At 65.5% G+C, this 16217-nt stretch overlaps 1 protein-coding gene across 1 annotated transcript; it reads right to left on the bottom strand.

Moving 5' to 3' along the window:
* Nucleotides 1-1928: 1928 nt before the first annotated feature.
* CRIP2 (cysteine rich protein 2) lies at nucleotides 1929-16217 on the bottom strand. The gene is made up of 8 exons (XM_068416995.1): nucleotides 16043-16217; nucleotides 6390-6484; nucleotides 4612-4669; nucleotides 4003-4143; nucleotides 3759-3827; nucleotides 3223-3317; nucleotides 3029-3086; nucleotides 1929-2873 (listed from the first exon to the last, which is right to left on the bottom strand). The coding sequence occupies exons 1-8, from the start codon at nucleotides 16083-16085 to the stop codon at nucleotides 2806-2808; spliced, it is 627 nt and encodes a 208-aa protein (XP_068273096.1). The 5' UTR covers nucleotides 16086-16217; the 3' UTR covers nucleotides 1929-2805.

Raw genomic sequence — 16217 nt, 5'->3', positions numbered from 1 at the left:
TTTTTTCTATTTTTAATTTCATTGCATTCCCTCAATAAAATTCCCACGGGGAAAAGAAAATGTAAGCAAAAAAAGAAAGGAGGAAAAAAAAAAGCCATCGCCAATCCAAAATAAAATCCTGCATTTAATGTCTGCTGCCTGGGAGAGTGCAGCAGCCAGGGTGCTGTACCTGCCCTGCCCCGTGTCCCTTCACACCCAGAACTAACCCAGGTACCAGGCATCAGAACATCCCCTCCCACCCCAAACTGCCTTCCTCCCTATCTCAAGCCCATTGGTTTAACTCATCCCAGCAGCCCTGCAACAGCCCCTTCCCATCCCACCCTGGCCATGCTCTCGGTCTCAGGTGAGGTCTCAGGTGGGGTCTCAGGTGGGGCCCCAGGTGTGCCCAGCTCCCCCCCGCAGCGAGCATCCCTCCTGGAGGTGCTGGGGCAGGAGCCTGCTGCTCGGCCCCCCACAGAGGGGCCAGTGCCCATGGCGAGGGTGCTTTGGGGCTGCCAGGATGGGCTGGGTGCACGGCATGGGGCCAGGCGGGTGCTGGGGAGGGCGAACCCCCCACTGAGCTGTGGGTGGGGTGATGGGGAGGAAAGCCAGCCTCTGCAGTCCATTGGGGAAGCTCCCCATGGCAGGGGATTGCTATAGGCTGGCATATTAAGCTCGTTAATTAATGATGGTAAATAAGGGTTGACACGAGAGCTGGATTCCTGCCAAGGGCTTCGCTGGCAGCTGTGCTGGGTCCCCCACTGGCAACAGGGACCCCCCACCCCAGCACTGCTGCTGCTACACGGGGCAAACTTGGCAAGGTTTGGCTGTGAGGGCCCGGCAGAGCGACACGGCTCTGGTTTATGCAGCAGCCTCGTCCCCTAAAGCATCGGAGGGGTCAAGTCTCTATAGGAACCCTGCCAAAACACCAACACGCGCAGCCCGTTCCCGAGCCCGGGGTGCCTGGGAAAAGGCCGCGTGCTGCTGGGATGGCTGCTGGGAGAGGGAACACCAGCAGCTCCCGCGCCCGGGGATGCCGCCACGGCCCAACGCTCCCGCGGGCGCCTGGCATAGCCAGCGCTCCTGTCCTGCCGTGCCCGCTGCGTGTCCCAGCCGTGCCCGGGCAAGGGGCAAGGCCGGGGCTGTGGCTGGCACCCACCCACCCACCCGTCTCCTGCACGGTGATGGGGCAGCTCCAGGGCTGAGGCTGCTACAAGGATGCAAGGCATTGCAGGGGGCACCAGGTCCCTGTGTTCCCCAGTAAACGGGGCCAGCGGGGTGCCTGCATCCCCAGGGGGGCACAGCCGGCCCAGCGAGGCTCCTACAAGGACCTGCGGAGGGGACGAGCCGGAGCAGCGGTTCCCAGAGCTGGTGTTTGCCTTGGCAGCCCCAGCCCACGCCTTGCTTCCCAGCCGCCGAGCTCCTAGGGGGAATAGCTGGATGTCTGAAACCAGGCCTGGCAGCAGGGCTGGCATCTGCCCGGGGACATGGCAGCTCCCAGGGGCGGGGGGGGGTGGCCCATGCCCCCGCACTGCATTCCTGCCCCACTGCTGCTGGGCTGGGCTTTCCCACCGGCAGCCCCGCTCAGCAAGCCCAGGCTGGGGGGAGCAGTATCACCTGCTACCAAATTTCCCTCCGTTAGTTTTCCACCCCGCAAAGCCGGGGAGGATCCCATCCCATCCCACCCCAGCTACAGGGCCAGCACAGCCTCCCACAAGCCCATCCTGCTCACAGCCTAGGGAGCGGCCATGGCTCGTGCTGCACCAAGAGCAGCTCTGGCCTGGGCAGCTTGGGCTCGGCAGGGGCTAAGGCTGCTCTGCCTTGCCCCAGGACGAGCCAGCTGGGCAGGACCATAGCGGCAGGGTCCCCAGGCTGTCCCGGGACTGGAGGGATGCTGCACGGTGCACACAGCTTCCCCCTCTCCGCCCAGAGCTCAGCCACACAACGCATCTCTCAAAACCTTTATTGTCAGCAAATAACAAAAGTCAGCCCCATGGCGGCGCAGGGAGCCCGGAGAGAGCGGGGTGCTGGCACCCCAGGGCTCGCTGCCCCGGGGGGACCCCTGCACCAGCCCCCTCCCGGCCTCCCGGGCAGCAGTGGGGCTGGGCGTGCACGGGGGGGACGGGTGAGACTGGGGGGCACGTGTCATTCTCGGAAGCGAGGGGCACATTTACAACTGCTCATAAATAAACAACAACAACAAGAAACCGGTGGCTCTGGGAAGCAGGCGGGCGTCCCGCCGCCCAGCCGCCAGCCCAATGCACCCTGCCCTCCCAGGCGGGGAGCAGCCCGCTCCCCTGGGGCTGCGGCCAAGGGGTGCCCCCCGGCACGGGCTCTGCCACTGCAGGGGACCGGGCTGGGGCGGCCACCAACCCAAACCAGCCGGCAGAGCGGGTTGGGCACCTGCCCGGGTGCACGTACAGGGGTGCCCTGGGGGTGTAAGGATGGGGGTGTGGGGAGGTGCCAGACCCTGCAAACCCAACAGCAGCTGGGGTCGGCCGCAGGCCCCGGGGAGAGCGAGATGTCCCCCACTGATGTCCCCACACCCGCCCTCCTGCTTCCCGCATGTGGGGGGGGCGAGCAGGAGGACTGGGGAGGGCAGAGCGCATTGGGAACGACCAGAGACGCCTTTTACCTTTGCCTTTAAACACTGAAGCTTATATTAGAGACTATGATATATAACCCGACGGGCAGGGCCGTCCTGCCCTGTGTAGAGACAGCAGAGAGAGCCCAGCTCCGTGGCCAGCCTGGCGAGGGTCCGCTCCGGCCGCGGGCAGGAGGTTAGTACGGGGGCACAGAGCGGGCGGGCGGGCAGGGGGCTGCCGTCTAGGGCTGGTTCTTCGCCTCGGGGTCTTTGTCATAGATGTAGCTTCCCACAGCTCCGGTGTTGACGCCTGCACGGGGGGGGAGATGCAGGAGGTTGAGGACCCAAGTGGGAAGGTGGCACGCTCCAGGGAGATGTCCCCTCTGGGCGGTGGCATGAGCATCGAGAGTGGCAGCCCAGGTGGGGCACGTGCCCCCAGACCGGCTCCCCACCCCAGGCACTCACCCTTTGGCCCAAAGAGGATCCCGTAGCAGGGCTTGTGGCAGTACGGCTGTCCGTCGTGCTGTGCGGGGCAGAGAGAGCAGCATGTCACCCAGGGTGGTCCCCAGGGCACAGCATGGCACGGCACAGCTCGGCCATGCCCCGCTGGCATCCCCCCTGTGTGCTGCCCAGGGCTCTCGGGGCCCCCACAGCCTTACCTCGGCGTGGCCCCCCGGGGTCAGCGTCTTGCTGCAGCGCTCGCAGCGTAGGCAGGGACGGTGCCAGTCCTTCCCCAGCGAAGTCACCTTCTCGGCTAGAGCGGGGACAAGGAGGGAGGGTCACGCCGGCCCCCCCTGCACACACACCGAGGGGGAGCATGCCCCGGGGGGACATCACCTCTGCATACAAAATCCGGAGACAGCCCTGTGCACCCCAGCCTCCACGTTCCTCCCACCCCTCTGCTGCCTCGCAGGTGGCTGAGGTTGGCTGAGGACAGTTATTAAGCCCACGCCACCCACCCGGGAGGTGACAGCAAGGGACACAATGCAGATGAAGCCCTGCACCCAGGAGCTTCTCCAAGAGGACCCATCCCTGCAAGCTCCTCCAGCACATCCCTCTGTGCCCCCAACCCCACCTCTGAGCCAAAACCCCCTCCCAGCCCCTCTGTGTGCCCCAGAGGTCCTGCATGGAGCCCCGGCACCGTGGGACGGTGCCACCCCAGGGCATGCACCCACTGCCTTGCTCACCACCTTACCAAAGTAGACTCTCTTGCCACAGCGCGGGCACATGTTGGGCTCCCCGGTGAAGGTGGTGACGCTGGAGGCTGGAAGGAGAGAGGCCATAGGCATGGAAAGCAGAGGCACATCCCAGCGAGGACACACGGGTGCGGAGGACCCCCCGCACACACCCTGCGCCCCACACCATCGCCAAACATGGTGGCTCCGGACCGGCTGATGCCATGGCAGAGGTCAGGCTGCCCATCCTGCCCTGCCCCTCACCTTTGCTGGGTCCCTTGGGTGGCGCAGCGTTCACCTTCCTCTCCTCCACCTTCACCGGGTGCTCGATGGGTCCCGGAGCGGTCTGCCCCTCGATCTGTGGCTTCTCATAGATGTAGGACCCGGCGCCGCCAATGTTCACCCCTGCAGTGGGGCAGAGAGAGGCTGTGGTGGCCTGGGAGCACCTGGGGTCTCCATCCTCCCCCCAGCCCCTGTACTGCCTCCCCAGCCCCTGAGCCACAGGGCCACTGTGGACCCCACTGCACCTTGCCCCGGCTGGCTTTCTCCTGACCCAGGCTTTCTCCAGCCCGGTCTGGGATGGGAGAGTGACTCCACCTTCTGTCTGAATGGGAAGTTGGTTTTTAAATATAAAGAAAAAAAAGGACAGCTGTCAGGACGGATCCCTCCCGCCCTCCAGCAGCTCTCCTCTCCCTCTGCACAAGGGGACGGCAGGGCTGGGGCTGCAAAGTGCTGGCTTGATGCCCAGCCCATGCTAGTCTGGCTCCTGGGGTGCTTTCGGGGCCACAGCTCCCCGTCAGCGGGGATGGAGGGACCTGGCTCCTCCTGCAGCCCTGGGCATGGCCGCACAGGCACCGGGGAGCACGGACGTACCTTTGGGACCGAACAGCGTGGCGTAGCAGGGCTTGTGGCAGAAGGGCTTCCCATCGTGCTGGGGAGAGAGGGGAGCGTTAGGATGCCAAGCAGCAGCTACAGTTCCCTCGGGATCGCTTCCAGCCCCACTGGCGTTCAGAGGCCACCATGGCCATGCCTACACCCCAAAATGCACCCAGCCTGCGGCTCTGCCAGCGACAGCCTAACCAGTCAGGCATCGCCGTGCCCGTTCAGCAACCTGTGCGCAGTCCGGCTGTCATTAGGGGCACAGAGCACCCCTTCGCCTCCCCCCTCACCTTGGCCTGAGATCAGAGGCCCCGTGCGGGCGCTGCTCCCAGCCCAGCTGCTATCGGCCCCGCTATCGGCTGGGGGCCGGTATCGCAGGAAGGCACGAAGCGGGCGATAAGCCCTGGAGCTCCCCACAGCCGTTTCTCATGGGCCGGTGGGAACCGAGTCCAAGAGAAAAGAGAGAGCGTTTGTGGCTGGGGGGCTGCCACGCACACCGCCCCATGTGGAAAACCCACTGGAACCCCGTCCTCAGGCACGAACCCACCCCATCCCCTGCTCGGCTCTGTTCAGCATCTCAGCCTTGCTCCTGCCCTCCATCCCCTCCGCTGCCAGGCAAGGGCGCCTTGCCCGACACGAGGGTAGCTGAGCAGAAGCAATGTCTCTTCACTCGCCCCCCCGAGCGGTGCCGTGCCGAAGGCGAGGGCTGCGAGCGGCCGGGGGCAAGGCTGCAGGGGCGAGCAGGCTGGCAGAGGCAGCTGCAAAATATCGCAGGGCATAAATATCAGTGTGCTCGCAGCGTTACCATGCCGGAGGGGAGGGTAAACGTTTAGCTGGTCTCCCCGCAACACCTTTCCAACCCCGACGGACACGCTGGCTTGAAAGGAGGGGGGAAAAGCAGGGAAGGGCCAAATCCTGCTGTCGGCACAGTTGTGGGGGCTTGGCTGCCGTCCCCCATGGCAGCAGAATCTGGCCTTATAAGGAGAAGCAGCAAATTCCCTGGGCTTAACCCGGCCCGAAGCACAGATCCACCCGCGCAGCCCCAGCCACACTCCCACCACGGGCTGGTGGCAACCAGCACGGCTGTCCCTGCCGCCGCCGCCCGCTCCCCAGCTGTGCCGCATGCTAAAACCGTGCTAAAGAGCTGGTGACACTCTGGCATGACAGGCACTGCGCAAAACCCCGGGCACCGAGGGTCACGCTGGGGCATCGCACAAGAAAAACACAGTTGCTCCCAGGCACGAGCACCTGCCCCGCCGGCACGGCACCCTCGTGCTCCCAAGCGCTGGGCAGCCACAGTGGCACCGCACCCCGGTGCAAGCCCCAGGGCACCGAAAGCATCAGTTCCAAGCTAGCATCACCATGGCAACCTGCACATCCCCGATTTTCGGTGTTTTTAACCCCACTCCGGTGCAGGCTCTCAGCACCCACACGCCTTCGAAGCCAGCGTGATGCCCAAACAAGCCTAGCCGGTGCACGGAGCTGCTTCACGTGCTGGCCAGGGCACGCCGAGCCCCGGGCACCAGGGTGGCACTGCACGTGGTGCCAGCACCGCTCTGTGGCTCGCCCAGCCTGTGCACCACAGCCCTTGAGCACCACGGGGCGCAGCAGCAGCGTTGGAAGCCACAGCGTGCGCGCCTGGGCTCGCGTGCCGCAGGGCCAGCCCATCCACATGGCATCGGGTACCTGCCCCAGCCCAATTCCTAGCACTCCCCGTCCCCAGGGAGCCCACCAGGCCACCCCTGTGCCCTGTCTGCCCCAGTGGCTCTTACCTCAGCATGCCCGCCCGGGGTCAGGGTCTTGTTGCAGCGCTCACACTTCAGGCAGAACTTGTGCCAGTCCTTGCCCAGGGAGGACACCTTCTCGGCTGCGGGGAACACGAGAGAGGGGTGAGCGACTGCCCAGCACCTGATACAGCCCCCGGGGAAGCCAGGCTCCGGGCACCACGGGGGGCTGCGCTTGATGGGGGGCTGCTCATTGGCACGCCGTGCACATCAGCCACGCTGCAGGGACCACGCTGCGGCAGCCCGCAGGGTCCCCGGGGCCGTGCAGGCCACGGGCATGGCCCCCCCAGCCTCTCACCCGCCCAGCACCGGCTCTGCCCTCGCACGGACGCCCTTTCCCACGCGCCAGTCCAGCAACGGTAGCGTTTGCCTTTCTACGCCCTGCGGCTATTTTTACCCGCCACGTTACCCGGAATGACCCTGCTCCCATTCAAATATTTGGTGTTACCATGCCCACCCCACCCCTTTAGTCATGCCTCCCACACACACACCCAGCCTCTCGGGCTCCCCAAGGAGCCTCAGCTGCAGCTCCAGCCCTCGGAGCTGCCCCAGGACACCCGCCTGCCTCCAGCCGGGAGGACAGGGTGGCAGACAGCCTCCAGTGTCACCAAGGATGGACGTTTGGCCCTGGAAAACACCCATCTCTTGGGCACACAGGTGCTCCCCCCTCACCCCCAGCCCGGGAGCAGGCGCGACGTGCAGACAGGTATGCGGGCACCATCCCTGCATTGCCCCGGAGTGCCCCGAACCTGCAGAGCAAGTCGCTGCCGGCGCCGTAAACAGTTTCAAAGCATCAGTGGGCAAATTCAGGGCAGGAAAATGCTCTGAGACCGGTTACATCAATGCACCTCCTCCGGCTGGCCCCGAGCTGCACACCCCCAGGAGCACCCCGGGAGGGAGCACGGGCTGCCAGTCCCTGTCCCGCATGCCTGGCCTCATGCTGTTTCCCCCTCCCTCACAGCTCCTAGGGGGCCGGGCGCTGCCCCGTGCCCCCCACCGATTCCCGTTCGCCCTCCCTCTCCCCTGCACATGTGCAGAGACAGCTGGAAAACAGCGTGATCCTGTTAAAGACACCGTAAAAGTAAATCAGAAGAGCCAAATAAAATATTTAACAAGCAAATAAAAGCGCAACCGGAGCCCAGCCCTGCTCTACAAGAAGACCTCCTCTGTGACCCGGGTTTCCCAGCCCTTTTTCCCCCGAGGACCTCAGCAAATGTCACCTGTTTGCATCAGGTCGAGATGGGGGTCAAGATCTCCCAAGGGCAGGTCCTGGCTCCCAGAGCCACCCTCCCTCCCAAGGCAAACAGCCACGTCTGGGGCAGGCCACAGGGCCAAGATAAGCCGAAACAAATGCCATCACCACCCAAAAAATCAGCCCCAGTGCAAGGCGAGGTGGCCAGTGGCAGCTGAGGGCAGCGCAAGGGGGCAGAGCCGGAGCCATCTCACCGGGGTGCAGGGGAGACCCCCGAGAGCAGCCCCAAGCGAGCACATGGAGGATGGGCTTGGGGACCAGCACCAGCTGGAAGCAGCTCCGAACCGACCTCCCCGTGATGCCATGCACGAGTGCCCGCTGCTGGACCAAACCCCGGTGGGAGCGGACGGCAGGGTGAAGGAATGCCCCGCCACAGCCGGGCTCTGTGCCTGCCTGCTCACAGCTGCAGGGCAAATCCCTGCTGGCCCCCGAGCCCAGGAGGGGCTCAGAAGGGCTCCTGCATCCCCAGCTCCTCGCAGCAGGTAGCACACAGGGAAGGAGCCAGGGCCAGACCCTGCCCTCCCCTTCCTCTGCAGCCCTCGGCCGCCCGTGGGGGCAGAGGACCAGCCCCAGGGCACACAGCCCCCCCAGCGCACCCCGAAAGCGAGGGGGACACAAAGGTCCCAGCACCCCGCTGTCCTGGGGCTGTCGCAGGAGCCCCGCTTCCCCCCGGCCCTCCCCGGCAGGAGCGGGTGCCTCCCCGGGGCGACCGGGAAGGGAAATGGAGCGTGATGGGCTGAAAGCTGAGCCAGGGGCTCAGGGCCAAAGGGCCGCTCGGCTTTGTCACGGCGGATGCACAGCCAGGCCAGGCTGCGCTTCGGCTGCGTCACCCCCGCTCCCCCCGCCGCCCCGGGGACAGAGCAAGGAGGAAACTCCCGGCGGACATTTTCCGGAGGCCATTGCAATTACAGCTGGCCACAGCCCACACCAGCTCCTTTCTGACCCCGCGAGATGAGATGCCCCTGCAATGTCCCCTGCTCTGTAATATTTCAGACAGCTGCAAATCCCTGCTGCTCCCTGACGAACGCACTCCCCCTGCCAAGGCATCCCCGGTCCACACCAGCCTGGGACCACACCAGAACCCAGAGCCCCTGGCAGGGGACGGGGCAGGAGGGAGGAGGCAGCCCGGTGCACCGTCCTGCTCCCGGGGCGTGGGGACAGCCCGGGAACCGCCGGGGTTGCCCCTTGCCTTCGAGTGGAAATGCCACGCAGAGGTCGGCCAGGCGTGCTCTGGCTGCGCACAAGGGCTCCCGGGGGCCGGGGCCGGCACACAGGACGGCTTTCCGGGCGGCATTGTTTGCGCCGAGCAGAGGAAGCAGCTTGGAGCCACCCCAGCCCATTTCCAGGGCAGCAGCGTCCCGCCCGCGGCCGCGCTGCCCCGTAAATCACTGCGGAGGGAAAGCACCAGAGCCCAGGTGCCCTGTCACCCGGCCACGTCTGCTCCACCATGGCACCAGCTCCACAGGAGGAGTCCCTGGCCATGTCCTCCCGCCGTGGCAGAGCCCTGCTCCGCACCCCCGACTCCGGGGGGCACCCGCCATCAGCACTGCAAGAGCAGCCTGGGGCGAAGCAGGGCTCGGGCTCCGTCCAGGGAGCAGGGGATGGCACGGGGATGGCACGGGGCTCTGGGCCAGGCTTCGCTTGGCCAGATGTCACACCGCACCCAGGCTCTGCCACCGAACACCATGCCCTGCAACGCTGGGAAGGGACAGGCCAGCACCCACGTCCTCTCAGCATCACGCCGAGTGCATACACGTCCTTGCTGGATCCCGCACCGACACACTCAGCCTGTGCCAAGATGCTCCCCTCCAGCCAGCCAAATTTAAACCTTCCACCCCCGGGAAGGGCAGAGTTAAGGGTAGGAAGGATTCCTCGGCTGCAGGAATTCGGCCTCTGCCAAACGTGGGTGACTCAGGGTTTGCCTGCCCCGGGTTACCCGCCTCGCCATGGGTGGGCACTGGGTGCCCATCGATAATAAACCTCTTCCCTCAGGGAAATGCCCCCGTGGAGGAGAGGTGGAGGCACGGCCGGGTGCTCGGCCAGCTGTGGGACACAGCCGAGGGGTGGATTTGCACCGCGCAGGGGGTGCAGCCCACGCCGCCAAGGGACACCGCCAGAGCCGGGGAAGAGCAGAGGCCAGGAGCAGGAACGGCCGTGGGGAGGCTGCCGAGGCGGTGTGCTCCCCCGGCCCTGCGGCAGCCCCACCCCGAGACAGCGCGGCTCAACCCTAATTACCCACCGTGCCCGGGCAAGGCAGCTGGCGTGGGCCAGAGGTGGGAGCATCTATTGGGGTGGGAAGGGAGCATCCCTCCTCCCAGCCTCAGCGCCGGGGGCTGCACTGAGCCGGCTCCGGGCCCTCGCACAGGTATTTCCACAGCCTGACGTCAGCGCTGCTTCCAGCCGGAGGCTTGTTCAGCAAAACCAACCGTCGCCACAGCAGCATCTCTGCAAAGGGCTGGGCTGTGCCCCATCCATCCCACCGCAGCCCTGGGAGGACACGGGGAAGAGCTGACAGAGCCCAGTCTGGCGATAAAGATGCCAAATCCCCACAGGGACGCAGCGACAGGCATCCCTGGAGGAGAGGGATGCTGTCACACTGACTGCAGATGTGCTTCAAAGCAGTCACAGGCACAAAGGAATGACTACGAGAGCCGAGCACAGGGAAAGGAGCCTGGTAAATGGCTGGAAACAAAGCCGAGAGCCCAGCAGCCAGCTCATCCCCTCGCCAGCCCCTCGCAGCGTGGCCAGGAGATGGAAAAGGCAGAGGGATGGCTTGAGGATCTCCTGCCGTGCCGTGGTGCCCTGCCAGTCCCCGGGAAGGGTCTGCACTGCCTCCCCACGCCCCCCACCCCGTCCCCTCCTGTCCTCCTCGGCACGGCCAGGCAGCTCCTCTCCTCTGTCACAGCCGGTGCCGACGGTTACGCCGCACTGTGATTTTGTGGCCAAGACGTATATATTTAGCTCCCCCGCAGCAAGGCGAGGCGAGCCCTCCGGCCCCGAGCTGCTCGCTGGCTGGGCTCCCTCCAAGCGCACAACAGAGCCCGTTCAGTACGTCCTCGACGGGGAGCGCGGCCGGGGAGGGGGGACGAGGAATACCCAACCTCCTGCTGCAGGTCACGGGGCCAGGGCAGCCTCCAGCAAGTCCCTCTCCATTTTCCATTGCGCTGCTGTACTTCATAAAGCAGTGTCCACACAGGATGCATCCCTCTGGCTCTGAGGCCGGGCAGCTCGACTGCGGCTGTGCTGGGAGAGGATCAGCAGGGTTTTTTTGCCAGGCGTTGGGTTCAGCCAGGGCCAAGCCCAAGAAACCAGTTGCTTTCTTGCTGCGGCGCAGCCCCATGCGCGAGGCGCTGCAGGCAGGACCCGCGGGCAGCGGCAGGAAGCCGGGCAGCCTGCAGCCCTGCAGCGAGGGGCAGAGCAGCCAGCGGAGAGCAGCGGCACGGCCAGGCACGCGAGCACAACCCCTCCCTGGGTAACGGCTGGTCCAGAGCACAGTGTTCCTCCAGTGCACCGAGACACCATCTCTGGTGGGCAGCTGGCCGGTGTCAGCGAGAGCAGGACTCAGAGCCACACTGGAGCAGCCAAGCCTGTCTGAGTGCCCCTCTAGCCCCACGGCTCCTCACCTCCCCACCCTGACAGCTCCCCGCAGCCGTGGGGCACAACCAGCTCCAAGCAGGGTCTGGCCCAGGGCTGTGAGCAACACAGTGTGAACAGAGACGGCAGCAGGAGAGGATGCTCGGGACCTCCCTGGGGGCCGCAGCACCGGCGCTCCCCACCGACAAGTGCATGGCAGGGTGGTAGGAGAGCTCTCCCCCCATCCACGGGCCAGGACCCGTCCTCCACCATCACCTCCCTGGTTTCTCCAGGGCCTCCCAGCCCACTGGCCGGAGCGATGGGCACCACCACCCCACCGCAGCCGAAGGTGGCACCACGGCACACGCTCCAGGCTCCCTCTTTGATTGCAACATTGCAGTGCCAGATTTTCCATTACCTCTCGCTTGGGCGTTCCTGCTCCGCCTCTCCTTGCCTTTCCTTTCCAGCCCCATCACCTCACCTCTCCCCATCCCCGTGCTTCTGTCAGGGACAGGGAGGGAGGATGGGAACACAGCCCAAGACCTGCCTGGGGTCTGAGATGTGGGTGCAGAGCCCCACAAACCAGGCACCAAACAGAGTCACTCAGGACCAGCTGGGCTTGCAGAGAGATGCCTGCCAGCCCCAAGCCTCCAGCACCCCCAGCCCCGGGAGCAGCACCACTCCCCACAGGCTGGCACCACAGGGAGAGCAGGGCACCCGGCACAAACCCCCGGCACAACCCCTGCAGGCACATCCACACGGATCCGTGTGTCCCACAGCAGCTGAGCCCCAGCTCCCTGCAAGGAAACACGCACACGAGATGCTGGCACCGCACCGTGGAGGAGCACCCGCAGCTTCACAGTGCGTGAAAGCAGGGGGCCGAGACCTCCCACCGCCCTGTCCCGCCCTCCCACAGATAATTTTCTATAGCTCGTGCTATTTTCCTGAGGGAGAAGCTAATGCTAATGAGCCCGTCCTTCAGCCTCCCACAGAGGCACCCCCAACACGGCAGGGCCCTGCGCGGGGAGCAGGGAACTGGTGCATCCTTAGTTACCGCCCCGCACGGTGCACGCACGCCCCGAGACACGGGAGCGGCAGGTCCCCGAGGAGCCCAGCCAGCCTTCGTGCAGGCGAGCCGGGGGCCACGCTGACGTGCCGACTGCTACGCTCGAAGAGCCGCTTCCTTTGTTCGGGACGGCTGTAATGGAAATAAAGCCCTCCTGCCTCTCCTGTCCGGCCGCTGGCGGGCCACCGTCTCCCAGGAGCCAGCGCTCGGAGCCAAGGACAGCGGTTACTTATTAATTGCAGAGCGGCTTCTGCAGCTTGAATTTCTGCAGGGCTGACCCGCCAGCGCGGGGCTCTGCAGGGAGGGCACCCCATACCTCACTGCACCCCGGGTCTCGCTGCACCCCCCTCCTCCGGCACGCTTGGGACACCAGCGTGACAGTGGGGTCAGGCACCCCTGAGCGTGCCAGGCTCGGGCCCACCCTGCGTCCCAGCTGGATGTGTCCCTGTCCTTAGTCCCCCTCTGGCACCCCACCAGCAAACAGTCCCCAGAGAGCAGCTTTGTTGCTCTGGTGTGGACACAGCCCCGGGGCTACTGGGTGACTCCCACGTGCTTTTAGGATGCCCCTTCCCAAACAAACAGCGCAGCAGCCTCCTGCCAGCCCTCGGACACCCCAGCACAGCAGAGAGCTCCCCGAAAGCTGCCCGCCGGCGGACCCGGCTGCACGTGTGCTCGCCGCGTCCCTGGGGCTTTCGCCTGCCTCGCGCTGGGGATGGGAAAACAGGAAACCCCCCGCCACCGCCATCCCCCACAGTTCCCTGGGAAGGGAGGACGGGACGCAGAAGGGCTTGGCCAGGGCTCACGGCGACCCTGCAAAACTCATTTAAGGCTAGCGATGCAAAAGGAAGCTGGGGAAACACGCGGCTGTTTGGCTTCAGGCGACTCCGGTCCCTCCAGAGCTTCCTGCCAGAAGAGATAATCCAACCCCAACCCCAACCCGCCGCCACCTGCCAGCGCGGGATGGGAACCGGCCCCAGCAGCGCTGCTCCTCCGGTTAAACATTCACTTCATCCCTCCAGCCTCCCTAAAGCTGGAACGCTAGCCCCAGCCACCCCTGGAAACAATGTCACAGACCTCAGCCCGCTTTAAAAAAAAAAATAGAAAAAAAAGCCAGAAAACTATTTTTATATTTCCTTGTGCTTTTTAAAGGAAAAAAGCTCATTCTGTAGCTCAGGAAACACCCACATCCTCCTGACTGCGCAGGGAGGAGCCCGCTGGATTTTTCCAGGGAGCGTGAAGCAACAGGCAGGCTGGAAATGAGTTTTCCATCGGTACCCACGACTGCTGGCGTTGCTCAGCTGCCCAGGCACCGCGCGCAGCCGGGAACGGGACGCGGTGGCGTTTCTCACACATGACCCACGGCTGCAATCCCAGGCATTCGAGAAGTCATAGTTGCCAGCGTTCATTCAGCACAGGCGAGGAGCGCTCCCGAACAAGCGGGGCTTTATGAATCACCTCCCCGCCAAGCTCCGGGCCGGCCGAGGAATCCGTGAGCGTTACCAAACCCCGGCGCAGCGCTCCCATCGCCTTCCCACCAAACCACGCAGGCCATCAGGATGAAACCCCATCCTGGGAAGACGGCTCAGGGGTTGCATCCAGTTCCGATGCATTAAATAAATGGACCCGGGTTTATTTTGCTGGAGCCTGGGCGGTTCCTCAAGGCAAAGCTCAAGGCATCAGCAAGGACACGCTCCAGCCTATCCCAGCTCAAAGCACAGAGAAGTTTTTGGCTTGTTCCCATTTCAACTCAGCCCCCGGTCTCTCTGCGGGGCAGCAGGGACCACATCATCCCTGAGGGGAGGTGTGTGATGGGGGCTGCCGCTCCTCTGCTGCCCAGCACCTGCCTCCTCGGCAAGGTGTCCCCAGGGGCAGGAACGGGGAAGCCAAGGAGCAGCAGAGACCGGGACACAGACCACTACACCTACAGAAACCCAGCCGGGACAGAGAGCTGGCACGCAGCTGGGGGCACAGGGTACAGCACTGTTCCCCCGCAGACCACATCCCCAAGAGACCCACAAGTCCCCCAGCACATGGGGACAGAGCAAGAGCGTGGGCAGTGCTGGGGGCTGGCACTTCACCTCCTGGCACAGCCTGGCCTCCTCCGGCAGCAACGCGGGGGTCCCTGAGCTCGGCCCCAGCCCCCCCCACGCAGGGCAGGCTTGTCCCGGGAGCAAGAGGAGCAACTCTGACCTCGGGCCAGTGCCCAGCTGGCTGGATGGACATGCTATTTTCTGCTTAAAAGGGAAAAGATTCACACAAGGAAAGACATCCAAGGGGCCGAGCCCTTCCCACCCCCAGACAAATAGGTTTATTTAAAGGAGGAAGACAGCAAATTCCTATTTCTCTGTGTTTACTTGGAGATGGCCGGAAAGGAATGAAAGCACCAGTGCCTCAAACGCTCCGGCACCATCAGATCCTTCAGTATTTCTCCACCAAACAAACATGCTGAGGCAGCTGGGGCAGGACCCTGGAGCACCGGAGGGAGATGGGCAGGGAGGGGGCAGGCAGGCAGCACCGAGCCAGGCCAGCTGCGCCCCGGGGCCAGCAGATCCCAGGAGGCACCTCGGGCTGGAGTGTCCCAAGAGCCACCCTGAGCCTGCAGCACAGCCGCGAGGGTGCCCACCCCGAGGATGCCCACCCTGAGAGTGCCCACCCCGGGGCCAGGGGGGCAGGTCACTCCCCGGGAGGCTCCCGGCCAGGCACTGCCATGCAGGGGGGAAGCAGGCTGGGGCAGGCTCCCCGGGGAGCGGCGGTGAGGCACCAAGGCAGGGGATCAGCCCTCGCTCCCACCTCCGCCCCCGGCATTTTCTGCAACCTGGGCGGCGGCGCTCACCCCGGGGTGCCCGACGGGAGACACCCCAGCCCTTGTTCCCAGACCAGCCACAACCCCAAGCAGGGCCCTGGGGGACTCTTTGCTGCCCAAACCCAGCCCAGGCATGCCGAGATGGACCTCCGAGCCCAGACGCTGCCTTTGAGAAAGTCCCGTTGAAACCCCAAACCACTCATTAGCTCCCACCTGGGCCCAGCCCGCTGGGTACGAGGCGAGGTGGGGAGAGCTCAACGGCCCACCTGGAGCCAGGGGTGCAGGGAACGGGAACAGATTGGCTGGGAGAAGGTTTTGTTTGCACCTGCCATCGCCTGCTTCTTCGCACCAAGAGACCCCCCAGCTCATGGAAGCCCCCTGCCCAGCACCCCATCCCTATCAGATGGGCAGGGTTCCCCTATGACCCAAGCCAGGGGGTACATGGGGACATGAGCCCCCCCCCAGCACCAAAACAGGCTGCCGGCACCCACCCCAACCAGCGCTCCTCACCCCCTGCTTCACCTCCTCAGCCCAGGGAGCAGGGGAGGGTGCCCAGGGCCCCCCGGCCACCCACACCCGCCGTGTCCCCCGCCCCAGGGCCAGCCGGCAGCATCCCCCAGTCCAGCCCGGGGATGGGGATCCGGGGGCGGGCAGAGCAGAGGGGCCGCGGCTGCTGCGAGGGGTCCCGGGGGGAGAAGCAGCTGGTGCCGGGTGAGCCGCGGCGGAGCGGGGACCGGGGATGCGCCGGGCTTGGGGACAGCGGAGCCGGGGACACGCCCCGGCGCCGGGAAGGAGAAGAGGACGCGGGGATGCACCGGGGCTCGGGCAAGGGCAGGCAGGGATGAGCGCCGGCTCCGGGGCGGGGGACCGGGGACAGAGCGGGGTCCCGGGGATGCGCCCCGGCTCGGGGAGGGGGATGCGGGGCCGGGCCCCGGGGATGCGCTCACCGAAGTACACGGTCTTGTCGCACTTGGGGCACTTGGATGCCATGGCGGGAGAGCGGAGCCGAGCCTAGCAGAGCTGTGCCGAGCCGAGCCGTGCCGAGGCAGTCCGTGCCCAGCCGTGCTGTGCCCAGGCGAGCCGAGCCGTGCGCCCCGCTCCGCCTGGCCCCCGCCCACTGGC

Source organism: Nyctibius grandis, chromosome 21 (genome assembly GCF_013368605.1).
Source record: "Nyctibius grandis isolate bNycGra1 chromosome 21, bNycGra1.pri, whole genome shotgun sequence".
NCBI classification, from domain to species: Eukaryota; Metazoa; Chordata; class Aves; order Nyctibiiformes; family Nyctibiidae; genus Nyctibius; species Nyctibius grandis.
Note: the sequence above shows the minus strand (reverse complement) of the source record. Positions and strands in the feature narration are given on the sequence as shown.

Bases quoted from the DNA above. Each gene is read 5' to 3' on its own strand.
- CRIP2 (XM_068416995.1), bottom strand. From the start codon at position 16,085: ATGGCATCCAAGTGCCCCAAGTGCGACAAGACCGTGTACTTCG. The intron at 6,485-16,042 runs GTGAGCGCATCC...TGTTCCCCGCAG, and splicing joins CGACAAGACCGTGTACTTCG to CCGAGAAGGTGTCCTCCCTG. The intron at 4,144-4,611 runs GTACGTCCGTGC...GCCCCACTGCAG, and splicing joins CACGCTGTTCGGTCCCAAAG to GGGTGAACATTGGCGGCGCC.